Consider the following 22,788-nt stretch of genomic DNA (forward strand, 5'->3'; position numbering starts at 1 on the left):
ACTTTGCCATATACTACCTCTGAATAACGATTACAATTATGTAATTATAACTAATGTAATTAATAATTGCAATATAGCATTATAACGTTAGTATAGCTAATATATTAACATTATTGTTATGATGATTACTGTCCTAAAAAGCAGCAGCAACCACCTTTGCCCTGGGCCAGCCTTCATGATAAGGGTTGTCCCTATTCTTTTACTCAACCAATGAATGCTGACCACCTGTTTTGTGCCAGGTACTCCCCTCCTCCCCCCCCCCCCCATTTCACAGATGGGGAAACTGAGGCCCAGGAAGCTTCTTCCAGAGTTTGAGGTATACCGCAACTGGGTGTTCCGAGACCACCTTTGGAAAGCAACCGGATAGTGCTCAATTAACCCGAGGCAGTCTCGCCGCCCCTACAGACGGAACCACCGCGGTCACACCGCCCACCGCCCAGCGCTACCGAGCAGCGGTTGGGGCGGGACCACGTCCTCGTGAGGCCGCCGCGACGGCGGTTAGAAGCCCTGCCCCCCGCGCGTGCGCCCTGCTTGTTCCGCCGGCCCGCTCAGCTGCGGGTGTCCGGGCGCGGTTGGAGGCGTCCCCGAGGAGCGCGCGCGCTTGCGCCGGCGTCGGGCTCGCGCACGCGCACCTGCGCCGGCGTCGGGCTCGCGCACGCGCACGACGGCGGCGGCGACGGCGGTTCCTGCCGGGGGCTGCGAGTGGCGGGCGGCTCGGAGGGGAGCAGCGTCGCTGAGGGGCTCGGCGGCAGTGGCGGCGGCTCGGCACGCGTGGCTCTTGGCCCGGCTCGCGCAGCGGCGGGCGTTTCAGTCCGGTTCAGGGGCGTGGGCGCGGCGGCGGCGGCGGCCCGAGGCCTGCGGCCTAGGCCTCAGCGCGGCGGCGGGCTCGAGTGCGGCGCGGGGCCGGCCTGAGGGCCCTACTCGGCGGCACCATGAGTGTGGAGGCGTACGGGCCCAGTTCGCAGACGCTCACCTTCCTGGACACTGAGGAAGCCGAGCTGCTTGGCGCCGACACACAGGGCTCGGAGTTCGAGTTCACCGACTTCACCCTCCCCAGCCAGACGCAGACGCCCCCAGGTGGCCCCGGCGGCCCCGGAGGAGGTGGTGCGGGAGGCCCGGTCGGCGCTGGCGCGGGCGCTGCGGCCGGACAGCTGGACGCGCAGGTGAGCGGCACATGGCGGCGCCGGAAGCCCGGGCCGGGCCTCGGCGCCCGGAACCTGCCCCGAGTCCCGCACTCCGGCGGCGTCCGAAGTAACCTGTTCCAGGTCCCTCACTCAGGCCCGGCCCAGGCTGACCTTCCCCGGGTTCCCCGATCCGGCCGGGTCCGGAGTAACCTGCCTCGGCTCCCGGTCTCTAGCCGGGCCGGGCAGACCTGTTTCGAGTCCCGCTGTGGTGGGGTCCGGGTGATCTGGTCAGGATCTACTTCAGGCCGCGTCTTAGGTCACCTGCCCGAAGTCGCCTTCTGGGCGTGTCCGAGGTGACCTGCCGTCGGGGGTGACCTGTCCCCAAGTTTTCCTCCAGCTGAGTCCGTGCCCTGTTCAAGCCAGCTCCGTGGTGATCCGTCCGGGTTCCCCTCTGGCCGATCCGTCCTCCCTGCCCCACCCCCCACCTGTGGTCCCAGCCATCTGGGCATTCCCCCTCGCCCGCCCCCGGTCATGCCCACTAAACCGCGGGTTCAAATTTCCCCGGGCCCAGGGACGCTGGAGAGGGCAGGGTCGAAGCTGCCGGAGTAGAAACGGAATTTTAGCCTCCAGTTGAGAACCCCACACTCGCTGGTTATGAAGATTATTCAAGAGACAGGTTGCGTTTTGTTTTTCCTTCTCGCATTGCCTGTTGCTGAAACCGACTTGTTATGTAACTCCACAGCTCTGTCTTGGAAAAGTTAGGTTTGAGTTTGTTCCTCCAATGGGGGCAGTGATAGTGGGTTTTACATAAGTGGTACTGCCACGTTGGAAAATTTTGTTTTTAATGATGTGAATGTTTAGGGAGAGCTACTTAGGTATTTTAAGTTTGGGTTTGGGTTATGAGAAGTATTAGGAACGCACTTCCTGAACCTAGGTCCCAGCTCTGGAGTGGCAGAGGGGACTGGCTGGGGTTTTGGGGTGAGATCCCTTGTCACAGGTGTTCCTTGGCATGAGGATCCACTGTCAGGGCTGGGGGAGCCACCCCATCCTCAGCCAGAGTGAGCTCAGACTCTGTCCTTGGGGGAGGAGGGCTAGCATTCTAGTTGATTGAGTCACTCTCGTGGGTAGACCACCCACTTGGATTTTCTTTTAGCCCCTAATAGAAGCAGAAAACATTTGACTCATTCTAACCCCAGATTTCCTTAAAAATAGATGCCTGATGGGTGGAGCATCAGGGAGAACAGGTGTGCAAGTATGTATTTTTTCAGCTTGGTTTACATATGGTGGAGGAAGATAGGAGAGAGTTTGCCTGGAGAAACGAATGAGCCGTTGGACACTCATGATGACACCTGTAGATCTCTCTGTTTTCACAGCTGTGAAATGGGGGTATCGGAGTTTTATTTTTGTTATACTTTTCAACATACCTGAAATCTGCACTTATGTTTGGATGGACCGGAAACATGCATGAAATCTGGACTCAAGTTTGGATGGACCAGATAACGCTGTTTGTAACTTGTGTCCAGTGCGTCCGGAGGCTGAGGATAAAGATCACTCAGTTGAGCGATGTGCCATGGTTAGTGGCAGCTCAGGGTTGGTAAAGGTAATCGTTTTATTGCAAATTCTTTTTAAGACTTTTATTGCATATTCTTTTCTTTATATTGGCCAGTGTTTTTCTGGCCAGTATAAAACAGCTCTGAGTTCTAGTTTTGTTCCTTGTATTCTGTTTGTGATCAGTGAGTTACAGGGCATGCCCTTCTCTTTCAGTTGAAATAATCTATTTTTCTGCACCTGAGCACTGAGTTGTATAAAATAAGAGCTTTAAAACTCTCCACCAGAGGTAAATGTTGCAGTTGAGCTCACCTGAGTTCTGATGACATCAAAAGGGTTTATCCTTCTTTACTTTTAATTAACTCAGATGACCCACTCACGTGTAGCCTAAGTTTGTGTTTGGGAATGGGAGTTACATCCTTTGTGTCGTAAGAGAAGGCTCTGAATTTGGGGGCAGGAAAAGTCTGAATAGAATTGAAAAGTGGAGAAAAAGTTGATTCTTTCCTATGCCAGTTGGTGGCATTGGCTGCCTACAACATTTGGGATTTTCCTTATTTGTCCTCAAGAGTTGGCTGGGTAACTAACTGTACAGTGGGGCTTCCAGAAAGACTCAAACCCATTCTGAATGCCTTTTGATTTTATCTTATTGAATGAGTAGCTGTAACTTATCAAGTGCCGTGCAGCTACTTCTGTTTCACCGCTTTCTTGAGATAGAATCCATGTAGCATACAGTTTGCCCATTTAAAGTGTACAGTTTGGTAGCTTTTAGTACATTCAGAGTTGTGCAGCCCTCACCGTCATCAGTTTTGGCATATTTTCATCACCCTAAAAAGAAACCCCATACCTCTTAGCTTGTCAGTCCTCCTTTCTCCAACCCCAGGCAGCCACTGATCTTTCTGTCTCAGGTTTACCTACTGTGGACATTTGATATAAATGACAATATGTGGTCTTTTGTGTCTGGTTTCTTTCACCAAGTATGTTTTCAAGGTTCATCCAGTTTTCATACTGTAAAACCAGTATGTTTTACAAGGTTCATACTTGTACATGGATACAAGTAGATCCATATATCTACTACCATTTCTTTTTTGACTGAACAGTTTTCCACAGTACAGACAGACCACATTTTGTTTATCCACTCATCTGTTGGTGGACATTTGGGTTGTTTATCCTTGTAGCTATTATAAAGCTGCTGTGAACATTCATGTGCAGGTTTCTGTGTGGCTGTAGGTGAAATTGCTGGGTTGTGTGGTAACTCTGTGCATAACCTTTGCAGGAGCTGCCAGACTCCTTCCCAGCGTGCAGCCACTTTTGATACCCGTTTTGCTTAGTTGGTTTTACCTGAAAGTTTGTTTAAATTTTTTTTTAACGTTTATTTATTATTGAGAGACAGACACAGAGCATGAGCAGGGGAGGGACCGAGAGATGGAGAGACACAGAATCCAAAGCAGGCTCCAGGCTCTGAGCTGTCAGCACAGAGCCCGACGCGGGGCTCGAACCCACGAGCTGTGAGATCATGACCTGAGCTGAAGTCGGACGCTTAACCGACTGAGCCACCCAGGCGCCCCTACCTGAAAGTTTGTTTAAAGGCAGAATGTGTGTCCCTGCCAGGGTAGGAGAATGGCACAGGGGTGACTCCTGCTGAGCTACAATTTGGTTCAAATAACATTTGTTTTGTTTATGAAATAAAACTGATATTTATCAAAGCCTTCCAGATCATGGAATGAAAAGTGCTGACATAATCCTGCCAAGTGTCCTTAAGATACAAGGGACCATTTTCTTTTGCCTATCTGACTCTTCGTGGGCCCTTCCCCCACCCATCAAAGGGCAGGGAAAGGTAATTTCAGAAGTGCTTTGCATAATAGTTGGTGTTATAAACCTTCTGCCCTGTCTAGTTGGAATATTTCCTTTTGATGGTTGCTACTGTCATGTTTTCTCCAAATATGGGAATTATGGTAAAGATGTAAGAGTTGGGAACACTACCCAGGTAGAAAAAGGAATTGATACACACAATCATATGGATGCATCTCAGAATAATTCTGGGTAAAAGAAGCACTCTGACCAAAAAAAAAAAAAAAAAAGAATACATACCCTGTGATTCTGTTTGTATGAAGCCCTAGAAAGTGCTAATAGTAATAGAAAACAGATTAATGGTTGGGAGAAGGAGGAAGGAAAAGAGAGAGGGTGACAAAGGGCATAAGGAGACTTGGTGATGGATGTATTGGTTATCTCGATTGGGTGTTTACATACACTGATGTATAACAACTTATAAAACTATACACTTTGGGGCGCCTGGGTGGCGCAGTCGGTTAAGCGTCCGACTTCAGCCAGGTCACGATCTTGCGGTCCATGAGTTCGAGCCCCGCGTCAGGCTCTGGGCTGATGGCTCGGAGCCTGGAGCCTGTTTCCGATTCTGTGTCTCCCTCTCTCTCTGCCCCTCCCCCGTTCATGCTCTGTTTCTCTCTGTCCCAAAAATAAATAAACGTTGAAAAAATAATTAAAAAAAAAAAAAACAAAAAAAACCAAACTATACACTTTAAGCATGCACTGTTGATTGTATGTCAGTTACAGCTCAATGAAACTGAAAAGAAAGGCCACAGGGAGATACCACTACCTGCTCATAAGAGTGGCTCAAATTTTTTTTTTTATTTTTAAAAAATGTTTTTTTTTTTCAACGTTTATTTATTTTTGGGACAGAGAGAGACAGAGCATGAACGGGGGAGGGGCAGAGAGAGAGGGAGACACAGAATCGGAAACAGCCTCCAGGCTCTGAGCCATCAGCCCAGAGCCTGACGCGGGGCTCGAACTCACGGACCGCGAGATCATGACCTGGCTGAAGTCGGACGCTTAACCGACTGCGAGTGGCTCAAATTTTTTAAAAGGCTGGAAAGCCACTTGTAACTTTCATACCTTGCTGATGGGATGGTTCACCCATTTCTCTGTGGTCCAGCAGAGAAGCAAAGGTGGTTGTCCACACATGGGGCTGCTCTGAGCATTTATAGCTGATTCGTTCTTGAGAGCCCCAGACTGGAAAAAACTCCAGTGACCATCAACAGGTAAATGGATAAACAAAGGCTCTTCATCAGTTGTAGTCTTGAGTACATACACTTGAGCTTCTTTTCCTCTTCAAGTGGTAGATACTTGAGTAAAGAGTTGCTACCTAGTCTTCAGAATTGATCATGGAAAGCTGTACTAACATATTCTTGACCATCCAGGTAAACAGATCATCTTCTGCTTATTGGCCTGTAGTTTATGAAGAGGAGGAATGAGTTCAGTACAGTCTAGGGGTTCCCAAAAGTGGTGAGTTTAAAATTTGAGTGTGACTTTTTCCATCTGGTTTTGTGAACACTCAGTTCAGCGGTGATATAAGCACACCTTGAGAAAATTGGAGATAAGACACTGGTAACCTTGCAGGAGCTTTGGCAAGTGTTCGTTCAGCACTTTTCCCTTATTGGATTTCCCAAGTTTGTTTCTAGATGGTTAGGACTCCATGGGCGATTAGGGGAGAGGAAGGGCTTACGTGTCACTGGTGAATAAGCAAAATGACTTCTTACTCTGTTCACCCTAATTTCTTAACCCAGATTGAATACGATTGGGGGTAAAGTTAACACTTGAACAATACCAGTGTTAACTGAAAAACAAAGTTCTTTCTCAATCCTGCTCCCACAACCAAAAAAAGGAGACGTTTTTCTAATAGCTTTATTAAGGTATGATCACATACCATAGAGTCTTTTATGTAAATGTGCAATTCAGTGTTTTTCTAGTAAATTTGCAGAGTTGTTCGACCATCACACAATTCATGGTCTTTGATTCTTCTTCATGCCTCTTTTTCTTCCCCTTCCTGCTCCTTCCCCTTCCTGCCCCTCCCCTTTTTGCTCCTGTTAATCTTTGTAGTTTCTCATCAGCATCTCTAATGTAGGGAAATGGAGTGACCCCATGCTCAGCCACTCCCAGTCACATTTTGGGGGAGATTCACCACCCTGTATGCTGGGCCCTCCACGTGGGTGCAGAGTCAGGAATGGAGGCCTGGCCACGCTGCTTTCAGGGTGAGCCTGGGAGCCCTCGTATATCTGTTCATGTTTACTTTTGTCCCCACTGTACATGTTGTCAGGCCAGTCTCTTCAGCCTGGTCCTTGTCTCCTGCCCCTCTCGGTAGTCCTGCTTCCTTGCCTTGCTGTGCTCTCTGAGGATTGGGGGTCAAAGTGAATCCTTTGCCATCTGTAGCTGTTGTGTTAGAAATGACAGGTGCGGGGCACCTGGGTGGCGCAGTCGGTTAAGCGTCCGACTTCAGCCAGGTCACGATCTCGCGGTCCGTGAGTTCGAGCCCCGCGTCGGGCTCTGGGCTGATGGCTCAGAGCCTGGAGCCTGTTTCCGATTCTGTGTCTCCCTCTCTCTCTGCCCTTCCCCCGCTCATGCTCTGTCTCTCTCTGTCCCAAGATAAATAAACATTAAAAAAAAAATTAAAAAAAAAAAAAAAGAAATGACAGGTGCTGCTCAGACTGCGGTTGACCTTTGGGATCATGAGGGCCCAGAAGAGGGAGTGGTCTGCCCTGCAGAGGGAAAGCTTTTGTGAGCAGTGTTCCTTGAGTTCAGGAAGGCATGCTGCTGGGCAAAGAGGTGGGCATGGAGCGCTACACTTGGCTTGGTGTGGAGGAGAGTGGGTGCGGGCAAGGGTTGATATGCCATGCCAGGGGCTCGGGCTGGATCCTATAGCGTCATGGAGCTGCTGAGGGGATACTGTGACCTCGCTTGAGAGGAAGGGCCCTTAGATGGCGGGTAGACCTGGCAGAGTGTGGACAAAGCCAGAAGGGGAGCTCCGGCAGAGTGCCTTGTGGTCAGATACGTGCCTGTGCACGCTGGCGCATGTGTATAAATGTGAGTGTGTGAACTACAGTACCAGGCAGCCAGAGTGGCCACTCCTGCTGGGACATGTTGACTGCACTGGATACCCTGTTGCCCCTGAGTCCTCATAAGGAATTATGGCTAGAGCAGACACAAGTTCTGTCTGTGGTTTTTGTCAGGGCCCGTGATCCCCCAAGGCTGAGGCAGGGCTCCTCTCTGCTGGGAGGTATGGGTGGAGTTGGTGCTGGTCAGCAGACCCTTTGGAGACACTGCCCTGAGAGGGAGGGTAAGAGGCTCTGCAGAAAGGGAGAGGCCCCACCAAAGCAGCATGCACAGAGGCTGGAGGGAGCAGATTCTGGGCAGTGGCTCTCAACTGAGGGGCATTTGTGGTTGTTGCCCTGGCAGGGTGGTCTTGCAGTGTTGCCGGGATAGTCCTGCCCGCAGAGAAGGGTCATGACTCCCAGTTCTGCTTGTTGGGACCCGGAACAGAGTGTGGCCTGGAAGGTGTGGAAGGGCAGCGAGTCTGGCTGAGTCTTCAGGGCTTCATTTTCCAGGTCTCGGGGCCCTGCTTTCAGGGGGTCTTTGAACTCTTCTTGGCAGAGGAGCTTTCCTTGAGAGCAGCATCCTGCTTCCTCTAGTAAACATGGGGATGCTGGGTCCTGGGATCCCATGGCTGGGAAAGGATCGTTGTGCCTGTTTGTATGTGTTAGTCTGGTAGCAGCTTGTGAGCTGGATTACTGAGCCAAGCCGGCTTCTTTGGATCTCTGCAGACTGTTGCCTGGATGGCTTCTAGACCTAGGCTGCTTGCTGAGCTCTGCGGGTAGCCCTTTGTCACAACTGAGGATGGCACTTTCGTGTCTGCTTTGCTCCTTGCAGAGCTCAGCTGCCAGGGATGCCAGTGACTTTGGGGAGGTGGCTCTCCTCATCTTGGAGTAGAAGGCATTTGGTCAGAACTGTGCTTGCCTTCCGTCACTCTTTTTGAGTGCATGGCTCCTCGGACTCCATGGAGGCCACCTTGTCCATCTATATTGTGTAAAAACGTTGGTTATGGATTCTCTGCAAGTAAAGAAAACAAACCCGGCATATCCATCTCCTCAGTTCAGCAGTTTTGTCCTCTGGCCCTTTATTCTCATCGCAGAAGAGCTTTAAAACAAATCCAACATGTTATTTCATCCTTCCTTCTGAGGTTGAGCCATATGAGTTAGCAATACACAATCATTTTGACCTATATTTACTATGCGTTTCTAGAAACAAAAAAGCATCTTTCCATCATAGGCAATACTGCTGTTGTCAGATGAACAGCACTGACAGTCGTTTTTTGGGATCATCTAATGCACAGGGCTTCCCTTTCTCCACAGATTCTTCACTCATGAGAAAATGTCTTGACTTGGTCTGGCCCCCAGTAAGGTCCACCATTTATGTGATGGTTATGAATCTTGGCTTGCTCTCCAGGGCAGCCTCTCCCTCTTCTTTTCATGCCACTGAGCTGGGGTCCAGTCTGTGTCATTGTCCTGTGAGGTGTCCTGGCTTCTGGACTGAACCCATCATCACACCCTGGCTTCTCCCCGCAGGCGTGGAGTGGGGTCCTTTGAGAGTAATGATCCCAGGGCTGGACATGTAGAGGCAGCCCAGGTTGAGGTGGGGATGCCTCGGACACATCAAGGACACTCTGAGCATTGAAATGAACCATAGGCCTGGACTCAGCATGCTGACCAGAACAAGGGTTCACTGTAAAGAGGGAGGCCGGTGAGGATCCTTTTTATCCAGAATCTGGGGACCACTCTCTTGAGTGGGACCGTGTGAAGGCATTTTCGTAGGTCAGAAATGGTTGAATGTCAGCAGTTACATGTGGTTAAAACTAATGGATTAAAGAAGGCTAAAGAGACAGCATAAGTAACGAGTGTTAACTAGGCCTTGAATGTAGAAAACTAGAAAGGACGTTAGGGTGTTGGGGAATTGCGCTTGTACTTATTAGATAGCAGTATTGTATCAGTTTTATCAGCATAATTCCCGAGCGTGAGGCTTGTATAGTGATTACATGGAGAAGATGCTTGTCCTGGGGCTTGCGACTCTGAAATGGGTCAGGAAAGTAAAAGTGTGTGTGTGCAGAGGGAGAGAGCAAGCATGGTAAAAAGTGTGAGTGGCTGGTGGATCCAGGCGATGGTTATGTGAGTTGTTTATTCCCTGTAGTTTTGAAACTTTCTCAAGAGCTGGGGGGAGGCCAGAACTTCTGTTAGCTTTTTCCAGAGGTGAGGCTCAGCCTCTCCTTACCCTGAGGGAAAGGTGATTGCCCACTCTCTTTTTATTTAAACCTCAGGATAAAAAAATACTTTTATTGATGAGATGAATTATTTTACATTTCAGTGTTTATGCTTTTCAGTGTGAAGATGTATTCATTTAGCCTACACTATGAGGGCTTCCTGGGGTGTGGCTCATTTCTAGGTCCTGGGGTCATAGTAGGGACCCCTGCTTTGGGGCTCCACAGATGGAATGGGGGAGGCCTCCCTGGGAGGCGCCCTGTGGACTGAGACCCAAAGGACCAAGAGCCAGCTGTGCAGAAACCAAGGGACAGTGAGTGCAAAGGCCCCAGAGCACTGGCAGACTCCGAGACTGAGGGACTGAAAGGTCCATTTCATGCTGCGTGGTACAATGCTTATGAGGTTTGGAGTAAAAATCTGTGGTCTAAAAGTTCTTACCAGCACATTTGGGAGTGCTTTTTGAATTTACATGCTTTTCCTCTGTGGGACTGAAGCAACCTTTCTTCCTGCTACTCTGATGTACACAGTGAATTCTGTAGTTGCTTGTATGAAACTGTCCCTGGGCAGAAAACATCTGTAGACCTTTACCCAGAGCAGAGGCGAAGAGGGAACTGTTTCCCCAGTGATGTGATGCCTGGGAGTGGGCTCAGGGTTCCTGTGGGTGCAGGGGGGTGCTGTCTCTCTGAGGCTTGCAGGCTGCAGGGGTCCTGACTGGAAGTGAGGGGTTGATAATCTTGGAGGACCTCAGTCCTGTTCTGGCCAAGGACCCTTCATTCCTCCCGTCTTGTCACCTGGCATGGATTGTGGACCTTCTCTGTGCTGGGCACTCTCTAGTTAGAGCTTTGTTTTAACTAATTTAATTATAGTTTCTAAGGTCGGATGTATTTTGAACTTAATGTTTATCTTAAAACTTTCCAGAGAGTAGAGGGAGAAACTAACAACCCCGCTATAGAAGTCAGTTTGTGTTGTGGCCAGATCGTAGCTGGGCAGGAGTGGGGCTGAGTGGGAGCTGGGAGTGTGTGCGTGTGTGTGTGTGGGGGGGGGGGGGGGCACGTATACATTATACGTTCCCTAACCAGGAGGCTGGAGGGCTACTGGGCCTTGGAGAATCTGGACTGTCTTCTCTGGCCCCCCAGCTCTAGTGGAGGTGTGGAGAGTCTACCTGACCTTGTATCTGTATCATATTGTCTCCCAAGAGTTCTGAGAGTAGACCTACATTTCTTTCCCCATTATTAACCTGAAGGGGTAAGTGTGCAGGGTGGGTCCCCATGTGGCTGGTCAGGAGGTGTCCTCTGCTGGTTCAGGCCTTCCCCTGGTGAGGGGAGGTGAACTGTGGGATCTGAGGCCCAGATGAGGCAGGAATGGGTAGGAAGATGGCACCCAGGTGGTATGCGCTTTTCTGTATTACTCTGTGGACCAATTTTGATGTTTCAGGACAGTAAAGCTTCAGATATCACCAAGGGCATTTCTTTACACGTAAAAGCTTATGCAATCTAATAAGATATTTTAGGAGTTCTTCTAGATAAGGAATCTGTAAGCATTTTCTTAAAAGGCTAGATAGTAAATGTCCTAAACATTGTGGGATAAGAAGTAAAATTGAGGATATTATTAGGTATTTAACCCAGCTGTTTATAAATACGGGGGAGCGCCTGGATGGCTCAGTCGGTTAAGCATCTGACTTCAACTCGGGTCATGATCTCATGGTTCGTGAGTTCAAGCCCCGCTTCAGCCTCTGTGCTGACAGCTAAGAGCCTGGAGCCTACTTCAGATTCTGTGTCTCCCTGTCTCTCTCTGCCCCACTCGCACTTGGTCTCTGTCTCTCTTTTTCAAAAAATAAACATTAATTTTTTTTTTTTTTTTTTTTTTTTTTTTTAAATATGAGTACCAGGGTGCCTGGGTGGCTCAGTCAGTTGAGTATCCAACTCTTGATTTTGACTCAGGTCATTGTCCCAGGGTCATGGGATCAGTCTCCAAACCTACTTAAGATTCTCTTCCCCACCCCCTGCTCATGCTCTCTCTTTAAAAAAAAAAAAAAAAAAAAAAAAAAATGTAAATGCTATTCTGAGCTTGAGAGGGGGAGCTGCATGCTGATTCCTTCCTGGACCACCTTCTTAGCCTTCTGATGATCCTGGGTGGTGGTGGTTTGTTTGTTTGTTTGTTTGTTTTTAAGTTTATTTTGAGAGAGGCAGAGCATGAGAAGGGGAGGGGCAAAGAAAGAGAGGGAGAGTCCCAAGCAGGCTCCATGTGGTCAGTGTGCAGAACCCAACCCGGGGCTCAAACCCATGAAACCATGAGATCATGACCTGAGCTGAAATCAAGAGTCAGATGCTTAACCAACTGAGCCACCTAAGCTCCCTAATTCTGGGTTTTAAGGTGTTTTTCTGCTGAGATTGGATTGGAAAGATAGCACATTTCTCTTTGGAAAGATGAAAGCTGATCAGAGTGAAGTCATAAAAGGTGTCAATACGCATTTAAGCTCAGGATACCAGATCTATGGAAAGAATTGTTTGTTTTTTAAAGTTCATTTATTTTGAGAGGGAGAGCATGAGCAGGGGAGGGGCAGAGAGAGAGGGAGAGAGAATTCCAAGCAGGCCCAGCATGGTCAGCACAGAGCCTGATACAGGGCTTGAACCCATGAACTGTGGGATCATGACCTGAGCTGAAATCAAGAGTTGGACGCCTTACTGACTAAGCCATCCAGGCATCCCTGGAAAGAATAGTTTTAGATCAAGTAAAAAGTTTGCCTTCCATAATATTCTCAGAAACCTTGTTACCTTAAATAGTTGAGGAACCTGTTTACTGACTTTAAGAGTTTAAATGGGATCATAGATGTCAATTTCTTTCTTTCTTTCTTTCTTTCTTTCTTTCTTTCTTTCTTTCTTTCTTTCTTTCTTTCTTTCTTAATTTTTGAGAGGACATGAGCAGGGGAGGTGCACAGAGAGGGGGACAGAAGATCTGAAGAGGGCTCCATGCTTACAACAGAGAGTCCGATGCGGGGGCTCAAACTCAGGAACCTTGGGATCATAACCTGAACTGCTTTATCAGTCAAGCCACCCAGACACCCCTGCAGATGTCAATTTCTAATTGCTGCCTTCTGCAGCATGAGATGCATACCTCCTTCTCTGCCATAAGATGAAATCCTGGTGCCGTAACCTGGCCACACACTTTCAGAAAACCAACACGTGTTGGGGCACCTGGGTGGCTCAGTCGGTTAAGCGGCCGACCTCGGCTCAGGTCATGATCTCGCGGTCCGTGAGTTCGAGCCCCGCATCGGGCTCTGTGCTAACGCTCAGAGCCTGGAGCCTGTTTCAGATTCTGTGTCTCCCTCTCTCTGACCCTCCCCCGTTCATGCTCCCTCTCTCTCTCTCTGTCTCAAAAATAAATAAATGTTAAAAAAAAAAAAATCTCTTAAAAAGAAAACCAACACGTGTGTGCCTAACACAGTCATACTAGGAGACATTGCGAGCCAGCAGTGCTGGCCCTGGGTGGCAGCCTCACAGTAGCATTGCCACTGCATGTGTCAAGAGAAACATTGCCAAACAGGTGACTTTTTGAAGTGATAGCCAACGATCAGAATTTCAAAGCACCTCAACAAAGAATGTAACAATCTAATTAAAAATGGGCAAAGGACTTCAATAGACATTTCTCCAAAGAAGATATATAAATGACCAACAAGCACAAGAAGAGATCCTCCGTTTCATTAGCTAGCATAGAAATGCAAATCAAAGCCACAATGAGATAACCACCTCATATTCATTAAGTTGGTTGTTTAAAAAAACCCAGAAGAATGATAATGAGTATCATCGAGGCTGTGGAGAAATTGGAACCCTTGTGCACTGTTGGTGGGAATGTAAAATGGCATAGTCTCTGTGGAAAATACTATGCAGTTCCTCAGAAAAGTTAGATATAGAATTACCATAAGATCCAGCAAGTCTGCTTCTTTTGGGGTATATCCCCAAAAGAATTGAAAGCCGGAACTTGATGAGATCGTTGTATACCATGTTCATGGCAGCCAGAAGGTGGAAAAAACCCAAGTGCCCACTGAAGAGTAAATGGGTAAACAAAACGTCTGTCCATACAGTGGAATGTTATTCAGCCTTAAGAAGGGAAATTCTGACACATGCTACAACATGGATACATCTTGAGGACAGTATGCTATGTGAAATAAGCCAGTCACAAAAAGACAAACACTATGAGACCATTTATATGAGATCTCTAGGGTAGTCAAGTTTTCAGAGAAAGTAGAAACGTGGGTGCCAGGGGCTCAGGGGGGAATGGAGGGTTGGTAATGGATACAGAGTTTCAGTTTCAGATGAAAAAGTTGTAGAGATGGATGTTGGTGATGATTGTAGAATAATAGGAATGTATTTAATGCCACTGAGCTGTACACTTAAAAATGGTTACAAGGGGGAGGGGGGGTGTCTGGGTGGCTCAGTTGGTTAAGCAATCCAGTTCTTGATTTCGGCTCAGGTCATGATCTCACAGTTCATGAGTTCAAGCCCCACGGCGGGCTCTTCGCTGACAGTGTGGAGCCCTGGGCAGTGTGGAGTCTCTCTGCCCCTTGCTTGCTCGTGCTTGCTCTCTTTCCCTCCTCCTCCCCCTCCCCCTTCTTCTCTTCTCTTGCTCAAAAATAAATATTCTTAAAATGGCTACAGTAGTACATTTTATATTATGTGTATTTTACTACAATAAAAAAAAAAAGAGATCAGGGGTTCACAAAGAAGAGCTTGTGATTGTTACAGTACTGTCTTTGCATTAAAATCCAAATGTTGATTTTGATTTTTTCTTTGAAAAAAAAATTTTTTTTTCAAACAAAGCATAGTTTTCTTTCATTTAACTTGGTTGTTGCCTGCCTGGAAAAAGTGCATTAAAGTAGTGGCAGAAGCTGTGAAATGGGGTTCTAATGTGGGCTGAGACCATTACAGACACAGCTGTAGATACCCCCTAATCACAACCCAAATGCGCCACTGCAGTTTCCAGAATGCCCCCTAGGGGGCAATGCACTTCCTGATTCCCCCGTGTAACCGGGTGTGTGCTGCCCTTCCCACCACCCTCCCCTTCCCCCCCCCCAGCTCCACATCCCCAAGAGATCTGCTGTCTTTATTATTTTTTTTTTAATTTTTTTTTCAACGTTTTTATTTATTTTTGGGACAGAGAGAGACAGAGCATGAACGGGGGAGGGGCAGAGAGAGAGGGAGACACAGAATCGGAAACAGGCTCCAGGCTCCGAGCCATCAGCCCAGAGCCCGACGCGGGGCTCGAACTCACAGACCGCGAGATCGTGACCTGGCTGAAGTCGGACGCTTAACCGACTGCGCCACCCAGGCGCCCCATGCTGTCTTTAGAATCTTACAGGTAACTTGGCTGGAGCAGTGACACGAAAAGGCCCCGGGGGCACTGCTGACTTGAGCTGCACTGGCCTGAGCTGGCCCCACATGGTGTGGCTCTAAGTGGCAAGGGGTTTTTGAGGGAGGGGGGGGCAGTGTCTGATCCTGTCTCACTGCTCAGAGAAATCTGGTGCCTTCCCTGGGGCTTCTGTCATTCATTCCTCCCCGTCCTCATCGCTGTTCCGACACTCCTGCTGCCTGACCCAACCTCATGTGGGAGATGTGTCATCTCCTCCTGTTGGGAGGATGGGGAGATGACAAGGACAGTTGACTGCCGTCTGAGGTTCCTGGCGGTGGCTTTAGGAATGCCCGTTAATCTCTGGCGAGTTGAATCCATGTGCCTCTGAATGGAAGTGTGAGCTCAGTAGAAGTGCCTGTGAAATTCACGGGTTATTGTTAAAGTTGCCTTTTGGTATGTTTTTGCAGTTGTAACTTATAAAAGGTAATATAAGTAGTAAGATTGTAGCCTGAGTTTGGAAGGTCATCCTAACATTGAACTACTAATTCATAAGGAAGAAGGGCTGCCCTCTGGAGAGGGACACTGGCAGTGGAGGAAGTATGTTGACTAGTGAGAAAACTGCTCTCCCTCATCTCCAGTGGACACAGCCTTTACGTCTGGTGCTTAGGCTTTGGTGGGACCCATCACTCTGCTGGCATTCCAGGCCCTCTGTCCTGACACTGTGCAACTGTCCCCAGAGGGGATTGCAACAACTTTGTAAAAAGTCATCCTGCTCCTTGTGACCCTCAGTCATGGGAACGAAGTGTTTTCCTCAGCATCCAGTTTGCTCATGGCTCCGTGACCAGATGGGATTGGACCTGGATATCCAGGAGGCAGGGTGGATGACCTAGGTCACCAACACCCTGTTTTTGTCCAGGTGGGTTTAATAGGGAGAGTGTAAAAAGTCCAGTCAGAAGAAGCTGAACTGTCTTAGGTGGAGAGCAGGCCGGCACTTGTGGGAAGGTCACCATGGCTGCTCATTTGAGGAGAGGTCACGTGCCTGGGCTAAGGCCTGAAAGCTGCAGCCTTGCGTGGTGATGGTACTATTCTGCTGTAGGTCGGTGGACCAGAGGGCATTCTGCAGAACGGGGCTGTGGATGACAATGTGGCCAAGACCAGCCAGCTGTTGGCCGAGTTGAACTTTGAAGAAGATGAAGAAGATACCTATTACACGAAGGATCTCCCTGTACATGCCTGCAGGTGAGTGCCGACGGCAGAGTCTCAGACTCATCCCGCAGAGCTTTTTCATTCTGAGTGGGTTTGCTGGCTTTAGAAGCCCATCTAAGCCAATGGACTGTGGCATTTGGTATTACGAAATAAGGAGATTCTTCAGATTTGTCTATACATAGTCAGGAGCAGGAGGGTGGGGTCAGCACACTGTGACACCCCTAATTCACCTAGAGGGTAGGGGAAAGACTCCCCTTCTCAGGCCTTGAGGTGGTTCCTGGTACCTGTTCCGCTCACTCATTCAAAAGAATTCCTCACATTTGGTGAGCATTTAGGTTTAGAGGGTAAACAAACAGCAGCTAAAATTTCTCTTACAAAGAGATGATTGATTATAGGATACTTTAAAATATCTGCCTCTCTGATGTGTTCAAAATTCCCCCAAAATTGGAGTTGAATAATCAGTGGGTAGACCTGTTTGTTGACCAAATTTGGAATTCTCATCTAGAGCAGGATCCATCTGTTACATTTTGACCCTTAAGCTTGGACTTACTCTTGCTTTGTTACACATACGCAAGAAAATTGAGACCAAAAGAGGTGAAATGATCTTGCTCAGGGCACCCGGCCAGTCAGGGCCACGGCTCAGTCTTGCCCACCTCTCGGGCACATTGCCCCCCCCAGAGTCTGTGCCCACCACAGGATAGTGCTGCTCTTTTCCCTGCTCTGTGGACAGACTTTTTTTTTTTTTTTTTTTTTTTTGTAACTATTTTGGCTTTTTGTTTTTAACTTTATTTTGGCTCTTGTTTCCACTCTTGTTTACAAATGTTTTTATGTACGTGTTAGTGATGTGTCAGTGTTCCCATTACCTACACATTTGACAGTGAAGTGGTTCCGGTAAAGCTGCAGGTGGTTAAAGTTTGCACACCCCCTCACCTTCCCAGCTGTCCCCAAGGTGTGGGGTGTTGCAGGGAAGGTTCTTGGCTGACCCACATTCAGTTTGAGACTGAGTCTTGGCTTCATACACACAGAGGACTCTGTGGTGAGCCAGTTTTTGTTTTTGATGTGTTGATTTTCAGAAGAATGAGGCTGGGGGCTCTCCTGAGGTGCTCCTTGCAAGCTTGAGCTCAGTCTGCGCCCTGAGACTCTCTGCTGCTGGGGCTGAGCTGAGCGTTCCCAGGAGCATGGCGCCCTCTGCTGGGATGTGAAGTGCCTTGTGAACGTGGTGTGGTTACAGCTTACTCTTCTGTGTGCCCAGAGCCAGGGATGCTGACTTCCGTTCTTTTAAGTCACAGTTCTGGAAACTTCAGGCCAAAAGGAGTGACAGGGGGTTGCTTTGGGGTGTCAGACCTCCATTGTTGGGCTCACCTGGCACTTTCCACAGTTCTCACCCCTCACCTGGAAGGGGCTTTGCTGTTGTCTAGGGCCTCTCTGAGGAAGCTCCCCAGCACCCTGAACCCTTTCCCTGCATTTGCAGGGTCAAGAAGCCTCTGCAGTTAACTGATTGGATTTTGCTAGTGGGATCGTTGGGTTTGAGTATGTGTTTAATGAAAAATTTAAAAATGTTGTAAGAGGAAAGAATTTTACATCCTGCCAAATTAAAACCAGAGAAAGACCTTCCAGCTTTAACTGTTGATGTTTTGACTTTTTTAGTTACTGCGGAATACACGATCCTGCTTGCGTGGTTTACTGTAATACCAGCAAGAAGTGGTTCTGTAATGGACGTGGAAATACTTCTGGCAGGTAGATAATCAAACCGCGCATGTGTCTTTAATCAGTGCTGTGCTCAGATTTGTGTGTAAATTATGGAAATGTTGAAGCAAAAGCACAATATAAAATCACGCTAACAAACCTGGTTTTTTCCCTCCTCTGTGACTGGTTTAACTTGAAACAGATGGTGGTGTGTGAATGCCTTAATGTATTTACCCTTGATTTATTCTCTGTGGTTCTTTTTATTATGCAAGTAGGGTTGGCTTAATTCTCATTCCCAGTTTTTATTTATATTTTTCTGCAAGATGAGCTCCTGGCACGCCCGTTTGTCTTCATTACTGGGTGCCTGGGGAGGATGTTCCCAAGACAGTAATGGGCATCCATGGGAGCCGCTTCCTGAGAAGGCTCCCTCTGGCCTTAGCTCATCGGAGCAGTCCTGAGGCTAATACGGGCCAGATCCTGAATCATCGGATTAAATTAAGTTCACTTGACCGTCGTCTCTGGGCTTCCCTTCCTGCTGTTGATCAGCAGCAGCTGTGACTGGGTCTCTTGTTTTGTATTTGGGGTGAGACCAGTTTTGTGCTGGTGCTTGGATTCCAGGGAGAGTCCAGTCTGTTTGTCTAGTTCTAGTGAAGGGGCTCCTTGGTCCCTACCACCAGTGAGGGTCCAGTCCTAGTGGCTTCTCCAGAGGCTGCCATCATGTGTGATAGCTCACTCCTCTGTCATAGAGAAGCAGAGCAGAGTCTTGTGGGAAATGGCGCCTGGTCTTCGGCAAGAAAGCAGCATTTTCTGGGATCCGTGTTTTAGAGACATAAAGTGGCGAAACCCCATAGGAAAGTTTATTTGCGCAGAGCCCCCACTCTTCCTGTGTCTTCAACAGCTGTAGGCCAGGCCTCACCATCTCGTACTGCCTGAGGACAGTGGACAGATCTCGTGTCTCAGTGAGCAGTGCGAACTGTGAGGTTCTGAGTGAGGCAAAAAAGGGGACTGATGCTTAATTTTTTAAAAATTAAAATGTTCCATTTATTTTGAGAGAGTGAGCACAAGAGGAGGGGAGGGAGGGAGAGAGAGAGAGAGAGAGAGAGAAAGAATGAGAATGAGAATATCAAGCAGGCTCCATGCTGTCAACACAGAGCCCTTACTCTGGGCTCGATATCACAAACCGTGAGATCATAACCTGAGCTGAATCAAGAATCAGATGCTTAAGCACCTGAGCCCCTCAGGCGCCCCATGGTATTTAATTTTAAAGATTTGAAAGGAGAAGCATCTTCAGGGAAACCAGTATCATGTCCCATTTTCAGAATGTTCTGGGTAATTTCAGCATTACTGTGATTGCATTAGTTCCTCTCCTGCAGGAAAAGCAATTAAATAAAACTTAGCTGGCAACCCCAGCTTCCGGTCAGCAGAGCCAAGATCAGGGAAGTGAGTGAAAGGCCTCTAAGAGAAAACAGACTCTGTCAGCCAGCACTGCATGTTTGCATGAGGCCAGATTATAAAGATAATGGGGCAGCCACTGCCTTCAGGGAGCTTCCAGTGTAGGTGGGATGAGGTGGGTGCAGAAAAGAGGAAATCAGAGTCTGGTAAAATGCCCAGTTGTGTGTGACAGCTTCAGAAAAGTGGATGCTGAGAGCGGTGACGGTTGGTTGGATAATCTGACTAGCTTCATGGGTCCAGAGAGGGTTAGGATGTCAGCTGAAGCTTGCAACAGAAGGGGTTTCCCCGGAGGTGAAGGGAGGGCGGCAGCAGCAAGGCAGGCTGGAAGCCCAGCAGGCCTGCTCAGTGCTCAGTGTCTGACAGGCGTTCAGGTAGCTGGGAGAGCCCAAGGCAGAGCCAAGCACCACTTGTTGGACCCCAAGCAAGGCTGACTTGTCTTAGGGTGGAGTTTGCAAGCCCCGGGTGTAAGCGAGCTCTGTCCCGGAAATGGGAAGGCCACGCGGCAGTAAGGAAAGAGCAAGGAAAGAGCGAGACAAGCCGCTTTCAGAGAGTTCAGAGCCGGCCCCGTGCTTCCTGAGAGTAGCCCTGGGCCCTGCTGCTCCATGTTTTTTACTGTCCTCAGGTTTCTAATATGTTTGGTTATCGAGTTTCCTGGCCTGCAGCAAATTAGGAGGGGCTGTTGCTCCTGGAAGCAGGCACAGCGGCCAGAAGAGGCTACACCGAGAAGCCTCTGCAAACAGAGAGGAGTGGTGGAAGGGGCAAAACCTCCTGCTTCTCCGGGACAGCAGTCTTGGCCTCAGTGATATGTTCAGTCAGGCCCCATACGTAGGATTTCAGAAAGCAGGAACTAAAAAAAAGAAGCAGGAACTATGTGAAACGTGTTAGGAAAGTTTTCCTTAAAGGCTGTTCAAGTCGGATTGATTTTTACGCTCAGCGGGGAGCCAGTTCAGGGGCGGGCTGGTCCCCTGGGATGCCAGATGGATGAGGTGTGACCGCCCCTGCTAATGGACTGTGAACGGTACCGGAACTTTTAACGGGGGGCTTGAAAATTGGAAGTGGTGAAAAGCCAAACTTTGGGTGTTAACTATTTATCATTTCCTGGTTTCAGCCACATTGTAAATCACCTCGTGAGGGCAAAATGCAAAGAGGTGACTCTGCACAAGGATGGGCCCCTGGGGGAGACAGTTCTGGAGTGTTACAACTGTGGCTGCCGCAATGTCTTCCTCCTCGGCTTCATCCCTGCCAAAGCGGACTCCGTAGTGGTGCTCCTGTGCAGGTGAGGGCGGGGCCCTGATTTGGAGGGGGCGGGGCATTCGGCGCCAGCCGGCCCTATTCTGCCCAAGGGAGAGGTGTGAGCACATTTGGGGGGGAGGGGCTAGTCAGAACTGAGTACGTTGAGGAACTCTTCTGGGGCGGGTGGTGGTGAAGTCATGAAAACACTTGTGTAAAAGCGGTGTTCTAAGAGTTCAGAGCTCAAGTGCATGGGGAAAGGCAATGTATTACTAACAATTTAAAGGTAATGTGATCACATAATAAAACGTAGGGAACATCATTTTGGGGTGAAAAGTAAGCCTTGGGGGCAGAGGTCATCCTCACCTGGGCTCTCCCTGCCCACGGTGTTTCTGTAGGCAGCCCTGCGCCAGTCAGAGCAGCCTCAAGGACATCAACTGGGACAGCTCCCAGTGGCAGCCCCTGATCCAGGACCGCTGCTTCCTCTCTTGGCTGGTCAAGATCCCTTCTGAGCAGGAGCAGCTGCGGGCCCGGCAGATCACTGCTCAGCAGATCAACAAGCTGGAGGAGCTCTGGAAGGTAAGGGCCTGCTGAGAATGCAAATCTGCCTCGGCACATTTCTGGTCCAGGGGGAGCTGCTGGGAGTGTGTTCAAAACAGGAGATTCTGGAAGGAGCTCAGGAGAGACTGCCCTGTGTACTTGAGTGGCCCCTTGGTAGAAGCCCATGGCCACCTCCTGCCAGGCCTGTGGGGAAGGACAGCTCCGGTTGTTGGAATTTCTCGCAGAGGGAAAGAGGGTGGGAGAGGGTGAGGGTGGGTAGTGGGAGGGAGGAGGACCAGAACTGTCTGTGGATGGACCTGCTGGGAGGACCCTGGGCCTGGGGAAACAGGACTGTGAGGATGCTGTACAACCTCGTGGGGCCTGTGATGTGTCAGCCGTGGCTGACACCAGGCCAGGGGTGAATGTTCAGGGGGAAAGGGTCCAGGTCACAAAGGTCAGAGAGGCAGGGCCTATGGCAGCTGGTGGAGTGAAGGGGAGGGGCTTCCATATTGCGTGGTGGGGTGCCTGCCCCGCCCAACAGCTCTCCTTCCCAAGGGAAGCCCTTCTCTGCTTCTGGCAGCTTTTATGATAAAATTTCAGTAACTGGGCTAGAAATTTTAATTAGGTACCTGTATAATCTGAAAAATTTTTTTAATGTTTATTTAGTTTTGAGAGAGAGCGTGAGTGGCAGAGGGGCAGAGAGAAAGGGAGACACAGAATCTGAAGCAGGCTCCAGGCTCTGAGCTGCCAGCACGGAGCCTGATGTGGGGTTCGAACTCACGAACTGGAAGATCATGACCTGAGGCGAAGTCGGACACTCCACTGACTGAGCCACCCAGGAGCCCATATATAATCCAAAATCTTTTTCTTTTTTTAATGTTTTTTATTTATTTTTATGAGGGGAGGGAGGGGCAGAGAGAGAGGGAGACAGATGGTCCGAAGCAGGCTCTGCACTGACAGCACAGAGCCCGATGCGGGGCTCAAACTCATGAACCATGAGATCATGACGTGAGCTGAAGTCGAACACTTAACTGACTGAGCCGCCCAGGTGCCCCTAATCCGAAATCTTAAATGTGAATTTATTTTTGAGTGCAAGTCAGAGTATTTCTGCAGTGTCATCTAGCAGGGTACCTTTCTGCTTCGATTTTCAGATTGCCAGATTTATAAACGTTTCCTGTTTATATCCCCACAGCCCAGATACTGTCCTGTCCCGGCCAGGGAAGAGTGTGTCACCCCTGTCGGTGCAGCACAGGGTCAGAAAGAATGGGGGGGGTGCTCCCCTTTTGTTTACACACCCAGGGAACTAGTGGTCTTCCTTGTACCCCAAAAGAAGTATTCTCTCTCCTAGTTCAGGGGCTAGGCATTGGTTGGAGGATGCGGCCATTTGATGGTATAGGTGCGTCAGGCTGTGTACTTGGGGTGTCATTGCCAATATTCGCCCTGGTGGTGTAGCCCTGGGCAGAGGAGGGTTAGGAGCAATGGCTGAAGTTTGAGCAAAGACCCGGGCCAGCGTCTGCCTCCCTGTGCCACATACACTTCCTCACACGAGGGCTCTCCTT

At 49.1% G+C, this 22,788-nt stretch overlaps 1 protein-coding gene and 1 long non-coding RNA gene across 3 annotated transcripts in view; both read left to right on the forward strand.

Annotated features, from left to right (window-relative positions):
* Positions 1-555: 555 nt before the first annotated feature.
* Positions 556-22,788, forward strand: part of UPF1 (UPF1 RNA helicase and ATPase) — a 39,094-nt gene continuing 16,861 nt past the window's right edge. The window contains exons 1-5 of one of the 2 annotated variants that reach the window (XM_045496733.1): positions 556-1,163; positions 16,212-16,354; positions 17,969-18,058; positions 20,568-20,735; positions 21,088-21,268. In XM_045496733.1, the coding sequence (XP_045352689.1) occupies positions 933-1,163; positions 16,212-16,354; positions 17,969-18,058; positions 20,568-20,735; positions 21,088-21,268 (813 nt within the window). In that variant the 5' untranslated portion in view covers positions 556-932. The remainder of the gene's footprint in view (positions 1,164-16,211; positions 16,355-17,968; positions 18,059-20,567; positions 20,736-21,087; positions 21,269-22,788) is intronic. The other variant, XM_045496732.1, reaches the window with a different exon arrangement.
* On the forward strand, positions 5,200-14,229 carry LOC123607446. Its single transcript, XR_006716745.1, has 3 exons — positions 5,200-5,295; positions 5,532-6,914; positions 7,157-14,229. It is a non-coding gene; the product is annotated as an uncharacterized LOC123607446 (long non-coding RNA).

This window comes from Leopardus geoffroyi, chromosome A2, assembly GCF_018350155.1.
Source record: "Leopardus geoffroyi isolate Oge1 chromosome A2, O.geoffroyi_Oge1_pat1.0, whole genome shotgun sequence".
Lineage (NCBI taxonomy): Eukaryota > Metazoa > Chordata > Mammalia > Carnivora > Felidae > Leopardus > Leopardus geoffroyi.